The following is a 20,625-nucleotide window of genomic DNA, read 5'->3' as shown; positions in this document are numbered from 1 at the left end:
CAACAGTTTACTTTTATTATCACTGATAATCAATGCTACTCACCTGTTAATGTTGTGGCTGATCCATGTATAACATAAGTAATAGATAATAATAAGAAGAAATATTTACATTCCCCAACATTAAAGATAACTATAAATAGTTACAATTTAATTGTGCTATTTGATAAATTAATAATTGTAATTGTTGACAAATCGAGAAATAAAAACCAATTTAAGATAATCAAGGTTAATGTGGTAATGGGATCACACATTCCCATTGTTGATTATTTCTCTCTGACAGCACACCCCTTTGTGTTCTAGTCCTTACACGTTGCATTGGTGGATCAAAGGAACACGATTTGTCGAGCATTTACACGGGTGCCAGGAACAGAAATACGAAAAGTCTTCATTATGAAAACAAGTGTGGCAAAGTGGGCTACTTATTGTGAGGTTGAGTCTCATCTGCATCAGGTTCTAGAAGTGATTATTTATGGTGTCGTTTTTTCTGCAGATTTCTGAAGAAGAGGTAAAAGTGTTGACTCTGGTGAAAGGAGAGGCGTGCGTAAGCGGAATAAATCACACCTCCGAATGGGTGTAGTGTGTGAGGTCGAGCCTCTGTGGACACACCGTTTAACCTTCAGATTTTTAACAGCCCAGGAAACCAGACGAGCTGTTTACATGGGTCAAAATCAACACGGCGTGGGGGGAGGTGGGGGAGGGAACATGGGAGAAATCTGTTCCAACTTAACCTCTGTCTGAGTAAAAATCCTTGAACGAGAGAACTGCAAACATTTAAACTGGCCTGTTAAGCTGACACTCCATTAAAGAGATCCTGTGTGATAGATGAACACCTGGGAGCAGTTTGTGCTTGTCCAGAACAGAGGGACTAAAAATGAAATGATGTTCTTCTCGGGTGGAATGGCGTTCATCTTCAGACACGCTCAGGTTTCGGGGAAAAAAAAGAGGAGACAGAGTGCAAGCAGTCTTCTTTTCACCTCTGCTCACCTGGCTCTCATCTCTCACTACAGCTGCCCTTGTGCCAGGAGCGCCGAGCTACAGGAAGTGGTATTGTGTCATAAGCCTGGCAGACGTTGTCCTGGCACAAACCCTGCACTTACTGAGTCTGTTTCCTTATAACACAGTGATGACAAATCAGTGCAAGACAAAAAGAATGCTGAGAGGGATTTATTAAAAGACACAGAATGATTCAGGATGTTCCTTCATCAAGGTCAAACTAGTGCAATAAACTAAATTTTTTTTTTTACCTAAATGTTAAAGTGACTCTTGGTATCACTGTTAGCTTTGTTGACAAACCGTCAACAATCTTTTTTCCTACAATGAAAACTAAACATTAGATAATAAATCACTTTTTCCACATACTGTATGACTAAATAAAATTACACAAACAATTCCACACATTAGTTTTCTTGTCTTCTTTGTGCACTCATCTCGCAATGATAAATCCAGAAGGGAACTACTGAAGATGCACACTGCTTTGTACATTGAGCAAAAATGTAAGTTGAGGGGAACCCGCTGGGGTTTGGTGGAGACACCAAGTAAAGTTAACAGTAAAGTGGAAGCATTGAGGTGTACAATAGAGGTGTAACATTGCCAAACAAGCTGGTGTTCCAATGACAAAGGATTTATAATGAAAAAAGTATCACTTTTGAAATTAACTTTAAAAAATTGACCTGTTAAAAACATTAAACGGTTACGATTTATTTGTCCAAGGTAAAAGACTTCAACAAAAAAGTAGAGTAAAAAGAATAAAAGGTTTCTAAAAGTATTATATACTTTCTTCAAAATAGTTACATTTAACAGAAATAATGGTTGTTAAAATGCACAGTGTGTGTGTTTTCATATATACCTGTCCCTCTCCCACAGTGTGTGTGTCTATGACAGTAACCACGCCAGGCTGGTGAGGGCTGCGGCGAGTGCTGCTGTGGGTCGTGCCCTCTTCATCAGGGGCACCGGAGGGCAGAGTGCCTGTAAGTTGGGTGACTACTTTACCCACCATAGTCAGCCCTGTCTTTAGTGTCTGACGGGGGGGAAAAAAACATACCACTCAGTGAAGTTTTCCACACTGAAGATGCAATCGTTATGAAATTTCAAACAAATGCTGATGAACTTTAATTCATTTCCTGCTCATAACCCTTCTAGTAATAATTGGCAAAAGAGAACAAATGCATGTAAATCATACATTAAATGTGTTATGTCCTATTTGAAGGTTGAACAGAAAAAAAACTTTGAATAATTATGCCATACACATAAGCAGATATTCTACATACATATATATATATACGTTTTCAGAGATTTGATATTCCACAATCTGGTATAATTTATAGTAAGCTGCCAGTGCAACTAGTTTTTTTGTTCTTCCTGGAAAGGACAAAAGTTTTGGTTCGATAAAGACATGAATTTAAATAATAAATAATCAAAAAAATTACTTTTATCGTTCACTTACTAAATTCATACCACAGTTATCTTCTTTTACGCCAAACATACATAAACTTTTTTCTTGTACCTAAGGAGGTACTGAATTACTTCCTGGTTTGGTTTCAGCTTTAGCTGCTACTTGAATAGCTACTACCAGCTTTCAGCTATTAAGTAGTCCAATTCAAATTTTCTTACACCTTTTTTTCCCTTAACAAATAATGCAACAAATGACAAATTATAGGCATTTCTGGTTGTGCAAATTCTGGTAAAGATAAACATGTTGTTTATGAGACATCATCCAGACACGTGGCGTGCGAATGCACTGGTCGAGTATGTTAGCTTAGCAATCTGAGCAACAGAGAGATAAGAAAATGCTGGGACAGCAGGAGTCAGGAATAGGATCTGCCACCACCTACCCCTGCTGACCCGCGCCTTGATCAATGCTGACTGTTTGGATTAGCACTAAAAACTCAAACTGCAGTGATTAGAAAACACATTAGCGTTGATCAATTAGGCGGCAAACGCTTCTCTTAATAATTGATGGGCCAAGGCAATTTACACACAGTCTGTTAGTGGGCTTGTCAGAGCACTATCCGGAGGGCCCAACAAACACAGGCGCCACAAGGTATTGACGTTGCTGCTCGGCCTGAATGCTTGATTAAGCTCTTCAGGGGCCTAGACAGCGCGCACACACACAGAGCGAGCAGTTCGGTACTACATCAAGTGAGAAACTAGCAAGAGACTCCACTTAAGCCGTGCTATCCATTTACCACAAGTACATGACTGCTCAGCTTGACACAGACACCAAACATTGGAGCCACTACTAGAGTCACCTCAAACACTGTCCTGTGGCTGTCGCGACAGCATTGCTCTCCCAGTCCCATCCCGCTCATTTACACAGTCTGTGCTCTGTCAGAATTCAATTTTCCTCCATGTCCCCACTGCCCCCCTTCCCAAAGCGTGGCAATCCCCCTCTCCTGGCACTGTGATTGAGTTACAGGACTGATGGGAGATAGCCCCCTGGCCCCTCGACAGCCGCACTCAGAGCCACTCAGCGCAGGGACGGCATGTCAGAGCAGAGAAGACGGTTATAAATCACGGCTCCATCTGCAGACGGCCCCGTCTACGCATCAGGCCTTTTTTAACCATGTTTTCCTCCCTGCTAACCTTTAGGGCGCTCCTTTTGATGTATGCCACCATTAGGGCTAATGGTGCTTCTCTCACGTAAGCCGTTAGAGCTCGTTAGGGAGGATAGTGGGCCGGCCTGGGAATACAGATGTGGGCTTAATAAATCAATTAACCTGCTGGGGAGAGGAGCCTAAAACCAGATGCACTGGGGAGTGTATCAGAGGAGGATTATATCGGAATTAGAACATGGACTACGGTAAACTGACTGCACTGTCCTGTAAAAAAAATAATAAAAAAAAAAAATATATATATATATATATATATATATATATATATATATATATTTATATATATATAACTGCTGCATTAGACTATAAACAAGATATTAAAAACGGTATCATATTAGGTAAAATAAAAAGTCCAGGATCAAGCCTTAAACATACAGGCATTAAAAACCACAAATATTCCACAGAGTTAAATGTATTTTGGCCAACTAAATACTATTGGGTTTTTTTGGGTTTTTTTTTTATCAGCTCACTCCTATATCTCTCTATTAATGTGTGTTCAGAAAAAGAAAAAAAAATAGAAATAGATTAAAATGAGAAATTGTTAGAGAATGATGATTCACATTATTAAAAAGGGTGTCATTGTAAGGACAAAGCACATTCTGAAAACACTATCAACCAAATATAGCATCCAGATAAAATTAAAAAAAAAAATGGACATGCCCTGTTCACAATGGAAGTTCAAATAGAAATACTTTAATAACACAAAAGACAAAGAATGAAAGGAAGCACTGGGCACAACAAGACATCCATCTGGAAATGACATTTATCAGTTACAGGGCAAGCCTGTGATATTTATATAGCAAGACTGACTGCACTGTAATAAAATATTTTATGACTATTAGTAGAATTTTATAGGAGTTTTCTAGTAACGTTAATAACCAAAAACAAACTCTTTGGGTTTAGTCTTTAGGCCTCAAGCTGCATTTTTATACCAGACTTTTTTTTCTTTATTATTTTATATAAGTAATTGATACATCAAATAAAATTTCATTTAATTTCATTTATGTCTTTCAAATATAATCCAACCACAATGTGTGAACAATGCATACACACTTCTACACTTCTGTGTGTCTTGCACTAAAATAAAGTTGGAAACATCTACTCACTTTTGCAGCGCTGATGACAGTAGCAGTGTAGGACTGGGAATTATCTCCACATGCCCCGCCACGGGACTGATGACACCGGATCAGCTGCAAACAAGCACGCGCACACACACACACACACACATATACACACACACACACACACACACACACACACACTTCTTATTACTCCACAGTAATGCAGAAAGGATGAGGAGGGTCATTAGGACATCCCTGAACCCTTAATCCCTTCTAAACATCACCGTCTCCAGACATTCTGCCCCGTTCAACATTTTAGGAAAAAAAACTCACACGCTGCTGGCCAAAATTCATTACGCTACACCAGACACATCGGCCCATCTGTTCAGATTAAAAAATGTAAAAAATGTCTAACCTGAATCGTACAATGACATCGTTAACATTGTTTCTTTAAATGGCCTTGCACCAAATCAGAAAATATTTTTAAAAAGCCGTTCCACAATAAAGGTGGGTTTAAGTTAACTGTTTAAATAAAATGTGTTTAAATGAATGAAAAGATTTGGCGTTTTATACATTGTTTTAGTGCTTCATCCTTGTAATAATTTAAGCATCCACAAAATTTTAAATGAGAGGAAAATCCGTCTGTTTATGTTTTCCACCTTGTTTTCAGCGTAGGCCAGCCATCGGCTTCCTAATGCTATGGGGTTGAGGTTGGGACCAGGACAAGGATAGCAGCCTGCAGGACAGAAACATGAACATTACACAATTTTATTAGAATTAAACCACACTTACACCCTTAAAGAAGATATTTTAGATTAAGAAACGATTTATATTAAGTTTTATAGGTTTTATATCTTTAATATTTTCAAAAGAATTCAGGGAAGCTAATGTTTCCAGTTGCTACTTTAAAATGAACGATGGACTGGAATGCATTTACTGTATTTTGCACAGTATTTATTAGGTATGATCTTCACACTTGAGGATACAAGGTCCAATTTGTGTCAATTGAAATTGATGTCTATGACATTTACTGACTGCAAGATGGCTCCTAAGCTTATTAACCACCAGACAGTTTGACCCCTGAGAGTCATATAAGAAACACAGGCACCATGCAGACGGGCCAAAAAACGTCTGCATAGGATAGTACATGTACACACCTTATTAATCTAATCTAATCTTATCCATTATAATATATGACCTAAAGTGACAATGTTTTTTGTGAATAAATGATAAGCAGCAAACATTTCTGTGAATACATTTCTATTCCAATATATCCCTCTGGGATGCCAGAAGCTCGCCAACACTAAATTGGTCTATGAGAGTGCAGATAAAGTTTTTTGGGGCAATAATTTGGTGCAAGGAACCCAGATATAAAGACGTGATGAATTCAATTTACTGTAAACCACAGGCAGAGAGTGATGAGAAACTTTCTGTGCAGAGGGAGCCAATGTTACAAGATAACGTGTTTAACAATCCTTGTGTGCAGGAACTAAACTACTTTCACTATTGTTCTTAGACCTCATATTTATCTCTAGCAAGACTTGGATGATCACTGAGTGCGGCTTCCGTTACAAATGGAGAAGGAGCTGACAGTGTGATGGAAAATATTGTTCTGTTTTATGACTTCTCATAATCGCTTTCAAAAACAAACATGTCTAGTCTTGATTTTTTTTTTTATGATGAAGAAGCTTTAGAAGAAAGATTAACGATGTAAGGGGTTATTGACCGCGGTCATTTCCTGTGGCACAGACGTGGACTGGGAAAGCAGACAGACAATGAGAGCCATTAAAACTACGCTAATGGCAATTTACAACAGACGATTGCTTAAGTGGAGATAGAAGGCCTGGTTTCGGATTGTGATATAGACTTCAGAGGACACAATGGCCCTTACTATAGAAGCAAAAGAGTGTTAGGTGCTGGGAAGGGACAGACTTAAAAGAGCATACAAGTGTTTTTCGTGTAACGACCATGGTGAGTGATTACCAGCCTATCGAGCTGAGACTGTAGCTGCGCAGAGTGACAAGGTAAAATGTCTCCAGGCCCCTGATTGCACGTGTGTAGATGAGATTGCGCAGATTTATGCAACAGAAGACAAGGCGAGTGCTTTTTTATGATGTCATGGCGTGTAAGGGATTAATCAAAACTGAAGAGCCTGTGGTTTAGGATGCAAGCATTCGATGAAAAGGGTAACCAAAAACAATGTTTACTTACTTGTGACAAAGAATTTTTTTGTAAAAGTGCAGCTGTCAAAGGCGGCAATCTTTTCTTGAAGACTGATGACAAGAATCCTGCAATTTAAGATATAGAACAAATCCATTACCAGTACATACAGATAACTGGAACAGATCTTTATCTCTACATTACAAACACCCCCAACACAGAAGTAAAAATTTAACTGGAAGTTATAAATTGCACCAACAGAATACCTTTTGTTACAGTGTAGATCATAAATAGGCGTTTTAAACTGAATTGACTTGACCATCTCTCCCGTCCTTAGAGAATACAGGTCCACACAGCAGTACGGCGGGCTGGTCCTGTAAAAAAACATACACACATGGCAGTAATTATAAACAAAGCCGAAATCACAAATACATCAGTCATCATTGGAATGCATCTGAAACGCATTGAAAGCTAAAGAATCCCATGGAGAACCAGTTTCTCGTTTTAAATTGCATCAGTGTTTTTCCCAAATGTGTTGCAGCCATTTCCTTCCTAAAATCTGACATTAAATGCTTTGTCAAGTCACACATCAGCATAAGTCTTGGGAAATAAAAAGTGGCTGCTGGCACAGAGGATGTTGGACATAAATCCTCATTAAAAGTTCACCAACCTCACTGGCACTGCTCGGTCTGCTGTATCAAGCCGTCAGCTCGGTGGGATGTTTCTGATCATGCAAAATAATCTCTTTTGCTCTGTATAACTCATCTCTGCCTTGCATCGGAGTACTCGGATTAAGCCGTGAGTGAGAAAAGGTCAGGTTAAAATGCAGAACAGAGAAATGAGGATGCAGATTGACTGATCTTATTGTCTCCGTAAATAAAGAAATCCAATAACTAGTGATTCACCGACAAAATAATTGGCTCTGAATGCACCCACTAATGATTTTGATATGTGTCCCACTTAACTGAACAGTATGCCTGCTTCCTTGCTAAAAAGTGATTTGATCATGAATCACAGAAAAGAGTCGATAGACGTACAATTTTGCAATTGCATGTGAAATCCAAGGGTGGTGTTATCATAGTCCTGATCCTTAAGGAAGAGCGAAAAATGCCTTTCAGTCTGAATGTTTTTCGTATAATGGAAACGGGCCAAAGCAATGCAAACTAATTTGATTGAAAACAACTTAAATTCCCATATTTAAAGCCATAAAGCATTAAAAGGTATCTTGCAACCATGCAGTCATATTTTTGCTTATCCTGACCTTTGGAAAGAATCTGGATGGTAGTTATTGTGTGATAGAGGGAGGCATACTGTCATATGACCAAATTGGGGTCAAAAGGGGACAAATCTCCCCGGAATCCCCCCTCTTAGCATAAACTACGCAGATGTAATGAACAGATGACACAGTGTGGCTGCAACACTGGCGAGCTTTAAAACGCACACATATTAGCGCATCACGGCAGCCGCAAACTGTCAAATATGAAGCAAAGAGGACTAAATGAAAAACGATGAGGACCTCGAATACACTGCGCTTCATAAACCAGAAATTTCTTAAATGTGCCAACCAACAGAAAAGGAGCCGTGATGAGACACAAACGGAACATTTTGTTACGGCTGAAAATAGACGTGTCTGACCCACTTGTCCTCATCATTGTGATACTGTGGCTGAGTAATGTTCCGGTTCGCTATGTGTACTGGCCGTCACACAATTACACAAAAGTAAATGGCAGACCTTGGGTCACCCTATGGGCTGAGACACTGAAGGTACCTCTTAGACTTTTGTTGTATTTCTTGAACGGTCGACTGTGGTCTGGCACTCCATCCAGTCCTTTTTAAGGAAACTGGCAAGGATACAGCAGCCCTGATTTCATGCTGAACTGGATGTATTCAGCTTTCTACACTTAAGATAAAAACCCGTCCAGGACTGGATTACAGTATGCGTGTAAGCGCCATGATTCTGAGAGCTGTGGCAGCAACCACAGACATGAACGAGTCTGCGCGCTGCCATGCCCGGCAGCCAACTCCAGCACAGATGGATTCACAGGCCACAGCCGGAAGAATCTGCTAAAGCCCTGGCGCTAGAGGAGCCCTCGCAGCATCGCCTGGCCTATAAAAGAGACAGAAATCAAGCTGCATGTGTTTGTGCGAGTGCGTGTCAGTGTAGTCTGCTTTACACTCTTTATAGCAACTAAATGAGCACATAAGAGCGAAGCGAGCGAACACGTTTCAGCAACAGCTTTAGAGTGTGTTACTGTAAATGTAAGACAGCATCTGGAAAAGTTACTGCTTGTTTTTCTTATGTTGCTTTGATGCTCCTTTTAGGCTTGCAGCGTTTAATCACTAGGGTAGAAATGAGATGAGGAGCCGTTATTATTACAGCAGAAAACACTCTGGATTCAGATTCTGAGATTAATAGTGGCATTTAACTTCTCAAACATGTCTTATAGCCACTATTCATTGATTTCAGCATTATCTGGACCAGATCAATCCAATTTAAAGCTTTTTAGAGCCAATTTGACACAAATGATATGCTTCCAGATTGATTAATGAGGCAGTGATAGCCATGAAAAAAAAATCATCATATTGGTCACTTCAATTACCTTTTTGGATGAGAACTAATGGCCTGCATCTAATGGAAGCAATGCACTGTCATCTATAATACAATTTCCTCTCACTGAAAATCTAGAGCTCGATTCAAGAGTGACCGTAAATTTCAATTACCTTGATAAAATTATATCAAAGCTTCAGTTCTGCACACATGTAGGTGATATTGAGCACCAATATAATGCCCTTGTCTACGATTTTTGTGATCCCATTTTATCAATGTCAAATCGATGTTTTCTTCAACAAAGGGCAGGTTTAAGTAAATATGATCCATTAAACTGAGACCTGCCCTTTTTCCATGCATCTTTTGCAGTTTTCTGTTTTCTTTTTTTTTACCAGCAATCTTCAATACAATACAGCAACCCAGAGCAAAAAATTTTTACAAGTGTGAGTTATGGAAATAGGATCTAATCAGACTTGATGAATTTTTTAAGTTTCATTAGGAGTTGCAAAATATTATAATGCATACAAGATCCATTAATACTCTATATGATATACAGTCTTATTGCCAAATGAAGCATTGCAATATTTACATTAAAGAAAACTGCAAGTTGCCTAAAACCTTCGACAATTTTATTATGTCCTTTGAGAATTCTGACCTCTCGGATGATTGAGGTCAGGTCTTTATGGCTGATAAAAAATGTTCTACTAATGCAGTTCACATACATCGATCAGTCAAAAAATTATTACCTTCTGCCTAATATTGAGTAGTCCTCCCTTCTGCCATGAAAACAGCAACGCACTGTATGTTCGGATTACTCTCTATCTGAACCAGCGTAAAACCTCTTAAGCAATTTGAACTACAGTAGTTCTTCAACTGGATAGGACTACATGGGCCAGCCTTCGCTCAAACATCCCACAAGAGCTACGGTTTTAAAGTTTGACCCAATAGTCCAACAATCAGTATTCCATCATAAGCATTCAAATCATTATGCATTCCCGTTTTTCCTGCTTCCAGCACAGGAGAGTGATGGGTCAGAGCCACTCCAAAACTGTAAACAATATACAGTAGTGACAGGGTTTTTACACACACACACACACACACACACACACACACACACAACCCTGTCACTTGTTGACTATATCTTAGTTAACTGAACTCGATTCTTCAATGAAATCTTTCCCTTTTAGTACACCCAAAACAAGTCTCAGAAAATTTTCTGTCTGTATGTCTGTCTAGTCAGTTTGTCCAGCCATCACCCAAAACTGGTTGGAGAAATTTTAATGAAACATTGCTAGTCCTTCTGTATACGCACTGGAATTGTTTTAAGAGAAAAACTTTACCTTATTTCTCATCTGTTATTCACTCTTAAATTACCAAACAGGGAGTGTATTTAGCTGACAACAAAAGAAGTACTACTTAGTGTAAACAAGTACACAAGTAAGATACTAAACCTGACAAAATTGTATTTTGGCAGAGTTCTGCTGTCCATACATTTATCCATACATAATGTACATAAAAAAACATATGGATCATTTAAAAATGAATAGAGACCATTCTTTACTCTTGCCTAACATGATCATACTATATTACAAAATAATATGCTAAACCAAACACATCATAATAAACTATTTTGTCCACATCATGCAGCCCTTACACTATCCCAAATCACTTAGTTAATCATCAAGTGTAATCCCACAAAATAGCCACGGAGCAGTCCTGCAAAACGCATTACACTTCACATTAATAAAATGTATTCTGTACTCTTCTTGTTCCGCACTGTAACAGTACCAGATGGGAAATATCACTGCTCAACAGTCCCGATTTTACAGCTGTGGTTTCGCCTTAATTTTAGCAACACGTTGGTTGACAATGATCATTATAGAAGATGCTGACTATTTCATCACATGGCAATAAACTTTGCAACTGTTATTTTAATTTCCACTGGATGTGCACACGGATCTCCAAACCAATCATGTTCTAGAGAAGGCTTGTAATCCATAGCTTTATTAACCTGAGTGAAATGGTCCATAAAACATGGAAGTCTGGAAATTAAGAGATTTTCCATCAAATAAATTTAGCTGCCAGACAAATTCTTAAAACACAGTCTACATGCCTAATGGAGAACAAACTGACCTTTATGGTCTGAATACACAAAAGGAGACAATCAAAAGCCTTGTACCAAATCCTAACATATCCGGCCACTGGAAACAGTATCTTACACAAACTCGTAAATAAATTATTCTTACACTGACACAATAATATATACATATAATAAAACCATATAATTGATGTGTCTGTACATTATAGATATTTGCGTCAAAATTCTTTAGGCAGACATAAGATGAGTAGTAGAACACATCAAGAAGGTTTTTGGATTTTTTTTCTGTCTGTTTGTGCATGCATCACATAAAAGTGAAAATAAAAAAATGGAACGAATTTTACCGTTCCATTAAAATTATTTTGGCCAAGCTTGAGGTAACATACAGGATTTGTTTCTCCACAGTCTGACCACGGGAAGAGAAGATATGCTATTTTAAATCTTTAATGAAAAACACGCTTATATCATTTAAAAATAATAATAATAATTAACCCAGAAAAAAACTTAAAATTTGCCATTTTAAAATTCAGCAGATGTCGCTGCACATTTATTAAAACCCATTTATGAGTGTGCTATTGAATCTATGTAATAAATAAGTTCTTAATCGTGCAGTTTTTAATTTTTTTTTTTTATTTTAACAGATGCCATTTTCCCGGGAACATCTACTCCTTTAATATGTGAACATCCATTTTTCTTTTTACAGATATTTGTCTAGAAATAGGTCCTTCAGCTCTACCTTGAGCTAGTTCAAATTCATTTTTAAATAAAAGGTATGTACAGCAAAGAAGAAATAAATTTTTTCAATTTTTTTTTTTAATTGAAAAAGAAAAAAAAGAATTTATTACACTTTTTAATGCGCCGTGTATCCTCCTGTCTCTCTCAAGCTAAGCTTCAGTATACAACAAACGCTCCCCACATCACAAAATTCTTGAGGCCTGAGGGAAACCTTTGATTTCAGCACGCCAAGGGCATAAGCAGGAAAGTAATTAGGGTAAAAAGTTCAACCACAGCTCTACGTCTTCCCGAAATACATTTCCTCTACTTTCACTGGGTTCTACCCTGTATTCTTTATTGACAAGTGTCATTGCTGAAGTACCATGCAATCACATTAGCATAAAGCAGAGTAAGGATAATAAATATTTATCGTAAGTGTGAAGACCCCACAACTTTCCTGAGAAGCAAAAGACATTTAAAGGTTAAAAAGCAGGCTCTCATTTCATCTTCAACTTAAGTCAGACAGATAAATCACATAAAAGACATTTAAATATAGCGCAACAAAGCTAATCCTGATTTAACACCTACACATATCATGTGATAATCTAAAGATAACACAGAGAGGGTTTTTAAAAAAAGACAGGTGAAAAATGGTTAAAAAAAAAAAAAAACATCCCTGCTGCTTAACCTCTTCGGCTATTAATAGGAAAGATATGAAACAACCTTCTGATGGAAAACCCTTTAACACAAGTGTAATAAAAAAAAAGATACACTTCAAAGGTTTGGACTTTCGTGTCCTTAGAGATGTTGAATTATGCACAGTCCACTATACGATGCTGATCTGACATGTCCTGTGCACCTGGTCTGTACCTTCCAATTATTTTTTTTATTTTCAGGGAGAAGAAATGTGCTTATCTTCCGCCTAATTTCAAAAGGAAAAGACTGTGCATGCCATATCCATCAATGGCTCATAACAGTGGCCCATATCTCAAATTACTTTAAAACCACAAATGACCAAACGTGCACTCGGAAGAAACGAAACTGCAAGTAAGAACAAAGGGATGGGTGAAAGTGAGGTACAGTAAGTACCACATCACATTTAAACTCCTTTGAGAGGTGAACAGTGTATGTGTAACAGTATACGAGTAACAGTGTGTGTACAACTGTGGCTGCATTTAAATGGACAATATTTCTTCAATCCGATTAAAGTCATTCTGATTACAGATTCCTCAAAAATTCTCATCTTTACTTGGTAAAATGCTTTACTATGTATGAAATAGAGAGCCAATAAGTACCCCTAGTAAGTACCCCTTACTCAGCCTATTTGAGATCCAGTGGACAAAAGTAAAATTGATCCAATCATTTAATAGCTAGTATTTACCAATTGAACAGATGATTGTAAGATCTTTGAGAGAGCGCAACACAGACATGAGGCAGGGTTTTACACAGAAAAGAGTAGTTTTATGGAAAAAAGGGAGACAGAAAAAAATGAAAAGACACGAAAATGTTCACATGCGGGTTCAGAGACAGTACCCAATCGGCATGTGGGCACTTGGCTGGCGAGTGATGGCCAGAGGACCATTAATAATTATCAGCCGTGCCAGGTTTAGCAACCAAAAGCTTTTGCAATGGTTTCCTGTTCTCCCACTGACATCATCATAATAGTTTACCTTTGTAACCACAAAGTCTTTTGATCTTAAACCCAAATGTCTTCGATGTGTAAAAATATACAGTTTATTAACATTTGATTACAGAACTGTTTTTTTTTGTTGCTAAAAGTATCTCTTTTTAGAGATATGCATCTTGTTATTAATGTTTATCACTTTACAATTAACTCCTTGCATATGTAATTAACATTAATAGGTCATTCATACTGTCATCTTCTCCTGGAATACACTCTCATGGTTGACAACGTGTGATTTGAATGACTTTTCTGTGAAAAGGCATTCGTATCATTATCTGATTTTTTTTTTTTGGCATATTTATCACACTTAAATGATCATCAAACTAATTTTCATGTTACACAAAGATAACCTGTGTAAATACAAAATGCAATTTGATGATAATGATGATAAATGATAATTTAATTTATTAAAGAAAAAGTGATTTAAACCTACCTGGCCCTTATGAGAAAAACTAATTGTCCCTTTAAAAAAAAATTATAAATGAATTAATTTTGAGATAACTGGTTGTGCCACCCTTGGCGCTCGCAATAACAAAACCCACTATTTCACCCACTTTTGCATTACTTTCAATACAGGACTTCTAAACTAGACGACATCACAGAATTCCACAGCATTTCAAGAGAAATGCTCATAAAATTAATTAAATATTATAGATTAACTGAGGCAAAAAAAGGAGACAGAAGGCTAACTTTGTCCAACCACTGTTTCTATAGCTGCTAAACCGAAACTGTGCACATGCAGTCTGACATATGTTCAAGGTGTAAAAAAAAAAAAAAGAATAATGACTATATAACAGTATAGTTCGTTTCATGTTGTGTCATTTTGTCACTTTTATTACTCACTGCTCTGGCAATTCAAGAAAAAGTAAACCTAATATGAAAAAGATTAAACAGTTTCAGTAGCTGCTCTGTCTGATCCACGGTTCTGGGGTGTGAGAGCATAATTCAGCTCAAGCAGTTTAAAAGCATCGCTTCCAAAATCCTCTTAATCCGCTGTCTCTCAAACACTCGAGAGATTTATCATTTAATACACTTTAGATGGGATATCTCGCATCAAAGGTTTAGAATAAAAAGTACAGCTTAACAGTACAACGGTTTTCACTGAGTCTCTTTAAAAATAGATGTTGTGAGCAAAATAGATTTCCTCCATTCCTCAGATGTATAATTAATAACCAAGCATTAGGTGACAGCAGGAGTTTACGGGCCTAATGCCTAGATGCTAATTGTGCTTACCCATTGCAATGTCACACTGGGTGAGGACAATTAGAGCCATCCTAATAACAGTTCTGATCCTTGTGATAACATTGTGCTTTGTGTGGCTGCCCACGTGTTGTAGGGTATTTGAATAGGAGTTGTTGAGCTGAGCATCTGGCTCAGTGCTGTTCTCAGAAGGCAGATAGTGAGTGAAGTGCTGAAGATCTGCCAGTGTCCCAAAGACAGAGAGGAGTCCAAAAATCAGAGCTTGATGCTGTAGAGGAGAGGAGCAGAAGCTGAGCCCCAAACTCTGAAAGAGACCCAGTTCTAATATCCGCAATGACGGAGGACTGCATTAGTGGAAAACCATGCCCACATCCTCTCTCAAGAGATGTGGTGAGTTGAGGGAAAAGGAGCAGTTGGGAGGGTACTGTTTTCTGCTTGCAAAACAACTTAATTTCTACACATGTCAAAGAACAAAAGCAGGCTTTCTCAACACTGAACTTTTAACCTCTCCACCCAAAAAAAGCAACACGACAAACAAGTAAAACACAGATTTCTTACATGTTTGTTTATGACAGAATAGTAGTATCTTAAACAGGTAAACTGTATAAAATAAATTAATTAATTAAAAAACCGCTGCACCTATAATGATGTTGGAAGCTCAAATCCCTTCCAGATTCAAGCAGGGTTTCACCAGTAACTGACTAGTACAAGCATTCCGTGCTAATTTGCAGGCTCCGCTGGCACGGGTGCACAGCATGAAGTGTAGCGTATGTATTTTTCTGTCAGGAAAATCACTACAGCCATGCAATGTTTGGGCTTAAGGCATAATCCTTTCCATTGATAAAGTTATGTTGAGTGTGCCTGGTTGGAATTCGTCCGCGAAGGATTCGGCACACATGCTTTTTCCCTTTTCTGGTTTTCCTTTAATTTGCAAATCTTGTAATCTAAGCCTAAAGCTGTCTGAACCAACTTCTAAACCAGCAACGCTATTTCAGCCAACTCTCCAATGTGCTTTCCATTTAAGTGTCAAGACAGAATGCACTCTCGTGGTTGACAAAAGCTGTTATTTCTAGATGATGATATCCTAAAAATTGTGAAGCCTTTGGTTTATAAACTATTTCATTTGAAGTGAGGTGACTGGGATAGGAAATTCTTTAAGGAAATAATACAAAACTATACTTTTGGAGAATAAGGAAAAATTGTTGAATTTATAAGTATTTACCAGACCCTCGCAGTGAATAACGTAGCAGTGGCCGCGCAACTCAGCTGTAGAGTGTGATATATACGCATTTTAAGAAGAGGCAGGTTTTCATCGTTAGCCTAACCATCAGTGGGGGTCAAACGCAAACCCTCAGAGCAAAACAAGGAGTGTGAGAGAGGGGGAGAGAGAGAGAGAGAGAGAGAGAGAGAATGAGAGAATGCCTGTAGAGCACTGAGGTCATGGAAACACTGTGGTGGTCCCCCCATCAAAGCAAGCTGAAAACTGTCTATTTCCAGAGGAGGAAATATTAAGTTAAGATCATTTACAGTGGAGACGACTGTGTGACAAAGGTAGTAGACGTTGCCTCGGGTGGCAGCAGCAAGCTGGCCTTTGAGCAGCTGGCTCCAGAGGGCCTGGACTAGTCAGTTACACCACTGGTTGTGCACAGTTTGGGCCATCAGAACAGTGAGGAGACCTTTGATGCAGCTTGTTACGTACTGAAAATTACATGTCTTCGAGCATGGCTGAGATTTGGGCCTCATAACGTCTAAATGTCACACAGAAGGAAGGCTATCACTTGGGTTCCTTCAGCATGCTGGGGTGGAGGGGGGGGGTGTCATAAACCGGACAACTACGGAACATTCCATTAACAAATGCGGTTAACTTTGCGCTGCACGAGTTTAAAGCGTATACGCTCAGGTTTCACAAGCTGTACAGCAGATGCATATCACACACGCTTATCATAAATTAACGACTATGTAGCCTCAGCAGAGCTTTATTCATCAAGCCTGATATTAAATTGTCTCAGATAAATTGGGGGGGTTTGCGTCAGGAAGGGGGTCCGGCGTATAACCTGTGCCACATCAGATATACGTGGATCAGGTGACGCCTAAGCCAAGTTTTACCTGGAAAAAGAAGCCATAAAAAACAGCTTGATTTTAAATAGTTTCCATTACAATGAACAGTGTTTTTATTTTCCAGTAATTAGACCTGAATAGTGAGGCAGGGACTGTCATGTGTGTGCATGTGAGGAAAACACGGCTTTAATAAAATGTATCAGCAGCATGTGAGCACAGCAAGGACGTGATGTCATTGTTTAGCACTCACCCCGAGGAGCCCGTGCTCTTGCAAACACCCAGGAGGGGCCGCTTCTCTGCGAAACTGTCAGTGTTCAGACGACCTGCAGCAAAAAGGGACAGAGGAAAGAACATGAACTGCTGCCCTGCACAAAGAGAGACATTCATACGCCATGTGCATATGAGGCATCTTGTCAGTCAGCCAGAGCCACCCACTGCATATGATGATAAAAAGCAACTACCACAACAGGATGTGTGTTGATTGCATTACAACAGATACACTGTAATCAAATTATGGCTTTTCAAGGAAATAAAAATAAATAAATAAATGAAAGAAAGCACTTCTTTCCTGTCAGCCTACACATTTAGCCGGACTGACCACTAAATAAAGCCAGGGCTCACGGTGAGAGTTATGCAAATCAAATGAAATTAAAATACCAGCATGCAAGACACGAAGCATGCACTGAGAACAGAAACGCCAATTGGTGTAATGTGTTAACACAAAAGTCTCTCTGCACTGACTCTGTTGAAAAATAAACTTCAAAGCTTTAGGAGAAGCTTTTGTCTGACTGGTTTTAATTTTGGGAGTTTACAGAAATCGGAGCAAGGGTTTAAAAAAAAGAGAAGCCGGTAGGCATATTTCAGGCATGTTGCTTTATGTTTACCGATCCCATATTTATCTAATTTTTCTGTTTTTAAATAAAGGGGTGAAACTTCCAATCTCGTCAAGACTGAAGATGATGTTAGCTTTCGCAAGGCTGTAATTTACTTAGCCGTGCCATGACAGTAATCATCTGCAGGAAGGCAGAGTCCCTGTGGCATAGCGTGTGAGTAAAAATGTGCTGCTCTGAGACCCCTAACACTGTAAAGAAGTTTAAAAAAAAAGAAAAGAAAACTTTCCTATCATTGTTAGAGGTCACGATATCCACTTGTAATATAAAAATGCACTAGAAAACACACACACAAAAAAAAAGCAAATTGTAGCCTTCTGCCTGAATATGACAATTTAGACAAGATTAAACTTTGGTCTCAAATTCACAAACAACTAAATATAAAAATAAATCATTTTCTAGGCCAGGATTTACGTGATTTACAATTTCATGCAAAGGTAAAACAGAAGGGGAAAAAAAACCTGCATGCTGCAAAGGCATTAATGCATTACAGATTAAAGCTCCCTGTTAAGGTCTGGCTATTGCCTCTGTGGTTAAACGGTACCCAAAATATAGCATCCGTTAGAAACACTGTGGAAAATAAATTAGAGAATTGTGGTTTGTGTCTTTTGAGAAAGCAGAACTTCCTCCTTTATTCTGGGACAGACCTTGACTTATTAAAATTGACACCTATTTTCAGGACTTTCCAAATCCGCCCACCCAGGCTCCCGGTTGAAACAATTACTCTTTTTAAGGCCCATTACAGTACAACACTGTTTGCAGCATACAGATTGCAATCAGTTTCCCCAGTAGAACAATTCATTTTATTTTGCACAGAACCATTCTCCTTATGTGTTGGCTATCTGCTGCTTCTTATTACTGAAACTAGCTTTTATCCGTGTCCAGCTTGCATTGAAAGTCACCATTGTGCATTGTTGGGATCTGCCAAAAGACCAGAACACAAATCTAGACATAAATGTCACATTAAAATGCCGTGTGGGCGATTTCGTGTATCTCAAATCATACCTTGTTGTTTACGAAGAGTAGGAACACACTATCTAATGATTCCGAATTAGAAAGGACCCTGATTATTAGAGCGGGGAAAAAGGAAGCAAAAAACAAAGTGGATACTTTCATCCTTGCCACAAAGACATTTTCCTACCAAATGAGGTGCACTGGAATTCAACAAGGCATGGAGTGTGTACTTTTGTCAGACTGTTCTATTTCCTTCCTCTAACAAATGGACTGACCAAAAGCATGCAGAGGCCAATACAAGAGTTGTGATGAAAGAAGAGGAAAAGTCTCTGAAGCCTGCAACCAACCAACATCCCCCCCCTCCCCATCCTCACCCCCCCAGTCTCAGCACGGGTAAAATCCCAGCTAACCCTCTGTCAGCAGGCCAATGCTGAGCTTAAAGGACTGATTTTAATATTAGCAAGGGAAAACAGCGGGGTGCTGGCAAGCTCACTGCAATTAAGGAGCAATGGGTAGTCTTTAATTTCAACATATTACAAAACAAAAAGGCGGAATGAAGGAAGACTTCATAAATTGTGCCATTACGAGTCAAGTTAAAAAGTCAAGAAAAAAAAATTAAATAACCACAGGACCTTCTGAGAAAAAGGGAAAAAAAGATAAAATATTGTGCAAAAGGGCACGCAACGTAGATTTTGTTGGGATGAACAAATCATTAATTCATTACCATTGGACTTGCCCAGTCTTAATGTAACATAACATATTAATGTGTGAAGACCTAGTTATAAAGTCTCTCACTACAGACTAAAGAAAAAGTTTAGGCTTATTAGTGTCTTCTAGCACCCTGGACAGAAAGAAAATAAATAAATAAAAATCAACAAACAAACTGTCAAACTAACAAACTAACATTTGTGCTATTTCAGCTATTGTTTTAACTTTGCATTACAAAAAATGATTATTAAACTCTGGTTCAAATCTTATTTCTAGTTGACGTCAAGGTGGCTGCGTGCTGTGCTAGCAAGTTGACACTTTTTAGTGCATTTTTAAGTCAGATTTGTATAAAAATTTTTAAATAAAATAAAAAAATAAAACGGAATTTTTGTGATTGCTAATGAATTGCCACTATAGTAAATGTCCTAGCAAACTGACCTCAGCAAATACGAGATTTGGAAATATGTGCTACAGCATCAAGGCACACACCGCTGTAAGGCACATTACATTTAAATAGTTTTTGTTCAAGGAAGGCCAATGTATCCTACTAGCGACTTTAAGAAAACTGCTTATTTCAGGCTCCTTCTTGTCCACCCCTGTTTTGTATAATTACTGAACTGACAATGAAAGTTTGAAGCAGGTAATACATGCTCACTTGAAGATGGACTGGGGCTTTCAGATACTTAATGCTTCTGCAGTTCAGAATCCCATTAAAGTACAATGAGATATGAAAAGAAAAATACTCACTAATATAAGGGGCAGGAAGGATACGAGCAGCTCTCACTGGACCGTGTCGCACAGAGAAGAGCTCCTGAGCTTCTCCAGTGAGCTGCGGGAAAAAAACAAAATACAAACAAATACATAATGCATAATGACTCCGAATAAAAACTGCACTGTTATAACCTTTAAGATAATTTTAAGTTAATGATGTTTTTTTTG

General features: G+C 38.4%; 1 protein-coding gene across 6 annotated transcripts in view; it reads right to left on the bottom strand.

The window, feature by feature from the left end:
• The window catches only part of bcas3 (BCAS3 microtubule associated cell migration factor), a 207,852-nt gene that overhangs the window by 171,237 nt on the left and 15,990 nt on the right, over positions 1–20,625 (bottom strand). For all 6 annotated transcript variants that reach the window (XM_053506832.1, XM_053506834.1, XM_053506833.1 and 3 more), the window contains exons 6-12: positions 20,434–20,515; positions 17,385–17,457; positions 7,099–7,206; positions 6,884–6,960; positions 5,332–5,408; positions 4,718–4,801; positions 1,847–2,017 (exon numbers count right to left, since the gene is read on the bottom strand). In XM_053506832.1, coding sequence (XP_053362807.1) covers positions 1,847–2,017; positions 4,718–4,801; positions 5,332–5,408; positions 6,884–6,960; positions 7,099–7,206; positions 17,385–17,457; positions 20,434–20,515 — 672 coding nt within the window. The remainder of the gene's footprint in view (positions 1–1,846; positions 2,018–4,717; positions 4,802–5,331; positions 5,409–6,883; positions 6,961–7,098; positions 7,207–17,384; positions 17,458–20,433; positions 20,516–20,625) is intronic.

Source organism: Clarias gariepinus, chromosome 11 (genome assembly GCF_024256425.1).
Source record: "Clarias gariepinus isolate MV-2021 ecotype Netherlands chromosome 11, CGAR_prim_01v2, whole genome shotgun sequence".
NCBI lineage: Eukaryota > Metazoa > Chordata > Actinopteri > Siluriformes > Clariidae > Clarias > Clarias gariepinus.
Note: the sequence above shows the minus strand (reverse complement) of the source record. Positions and strands in the feature narration are given on the sequence as shown.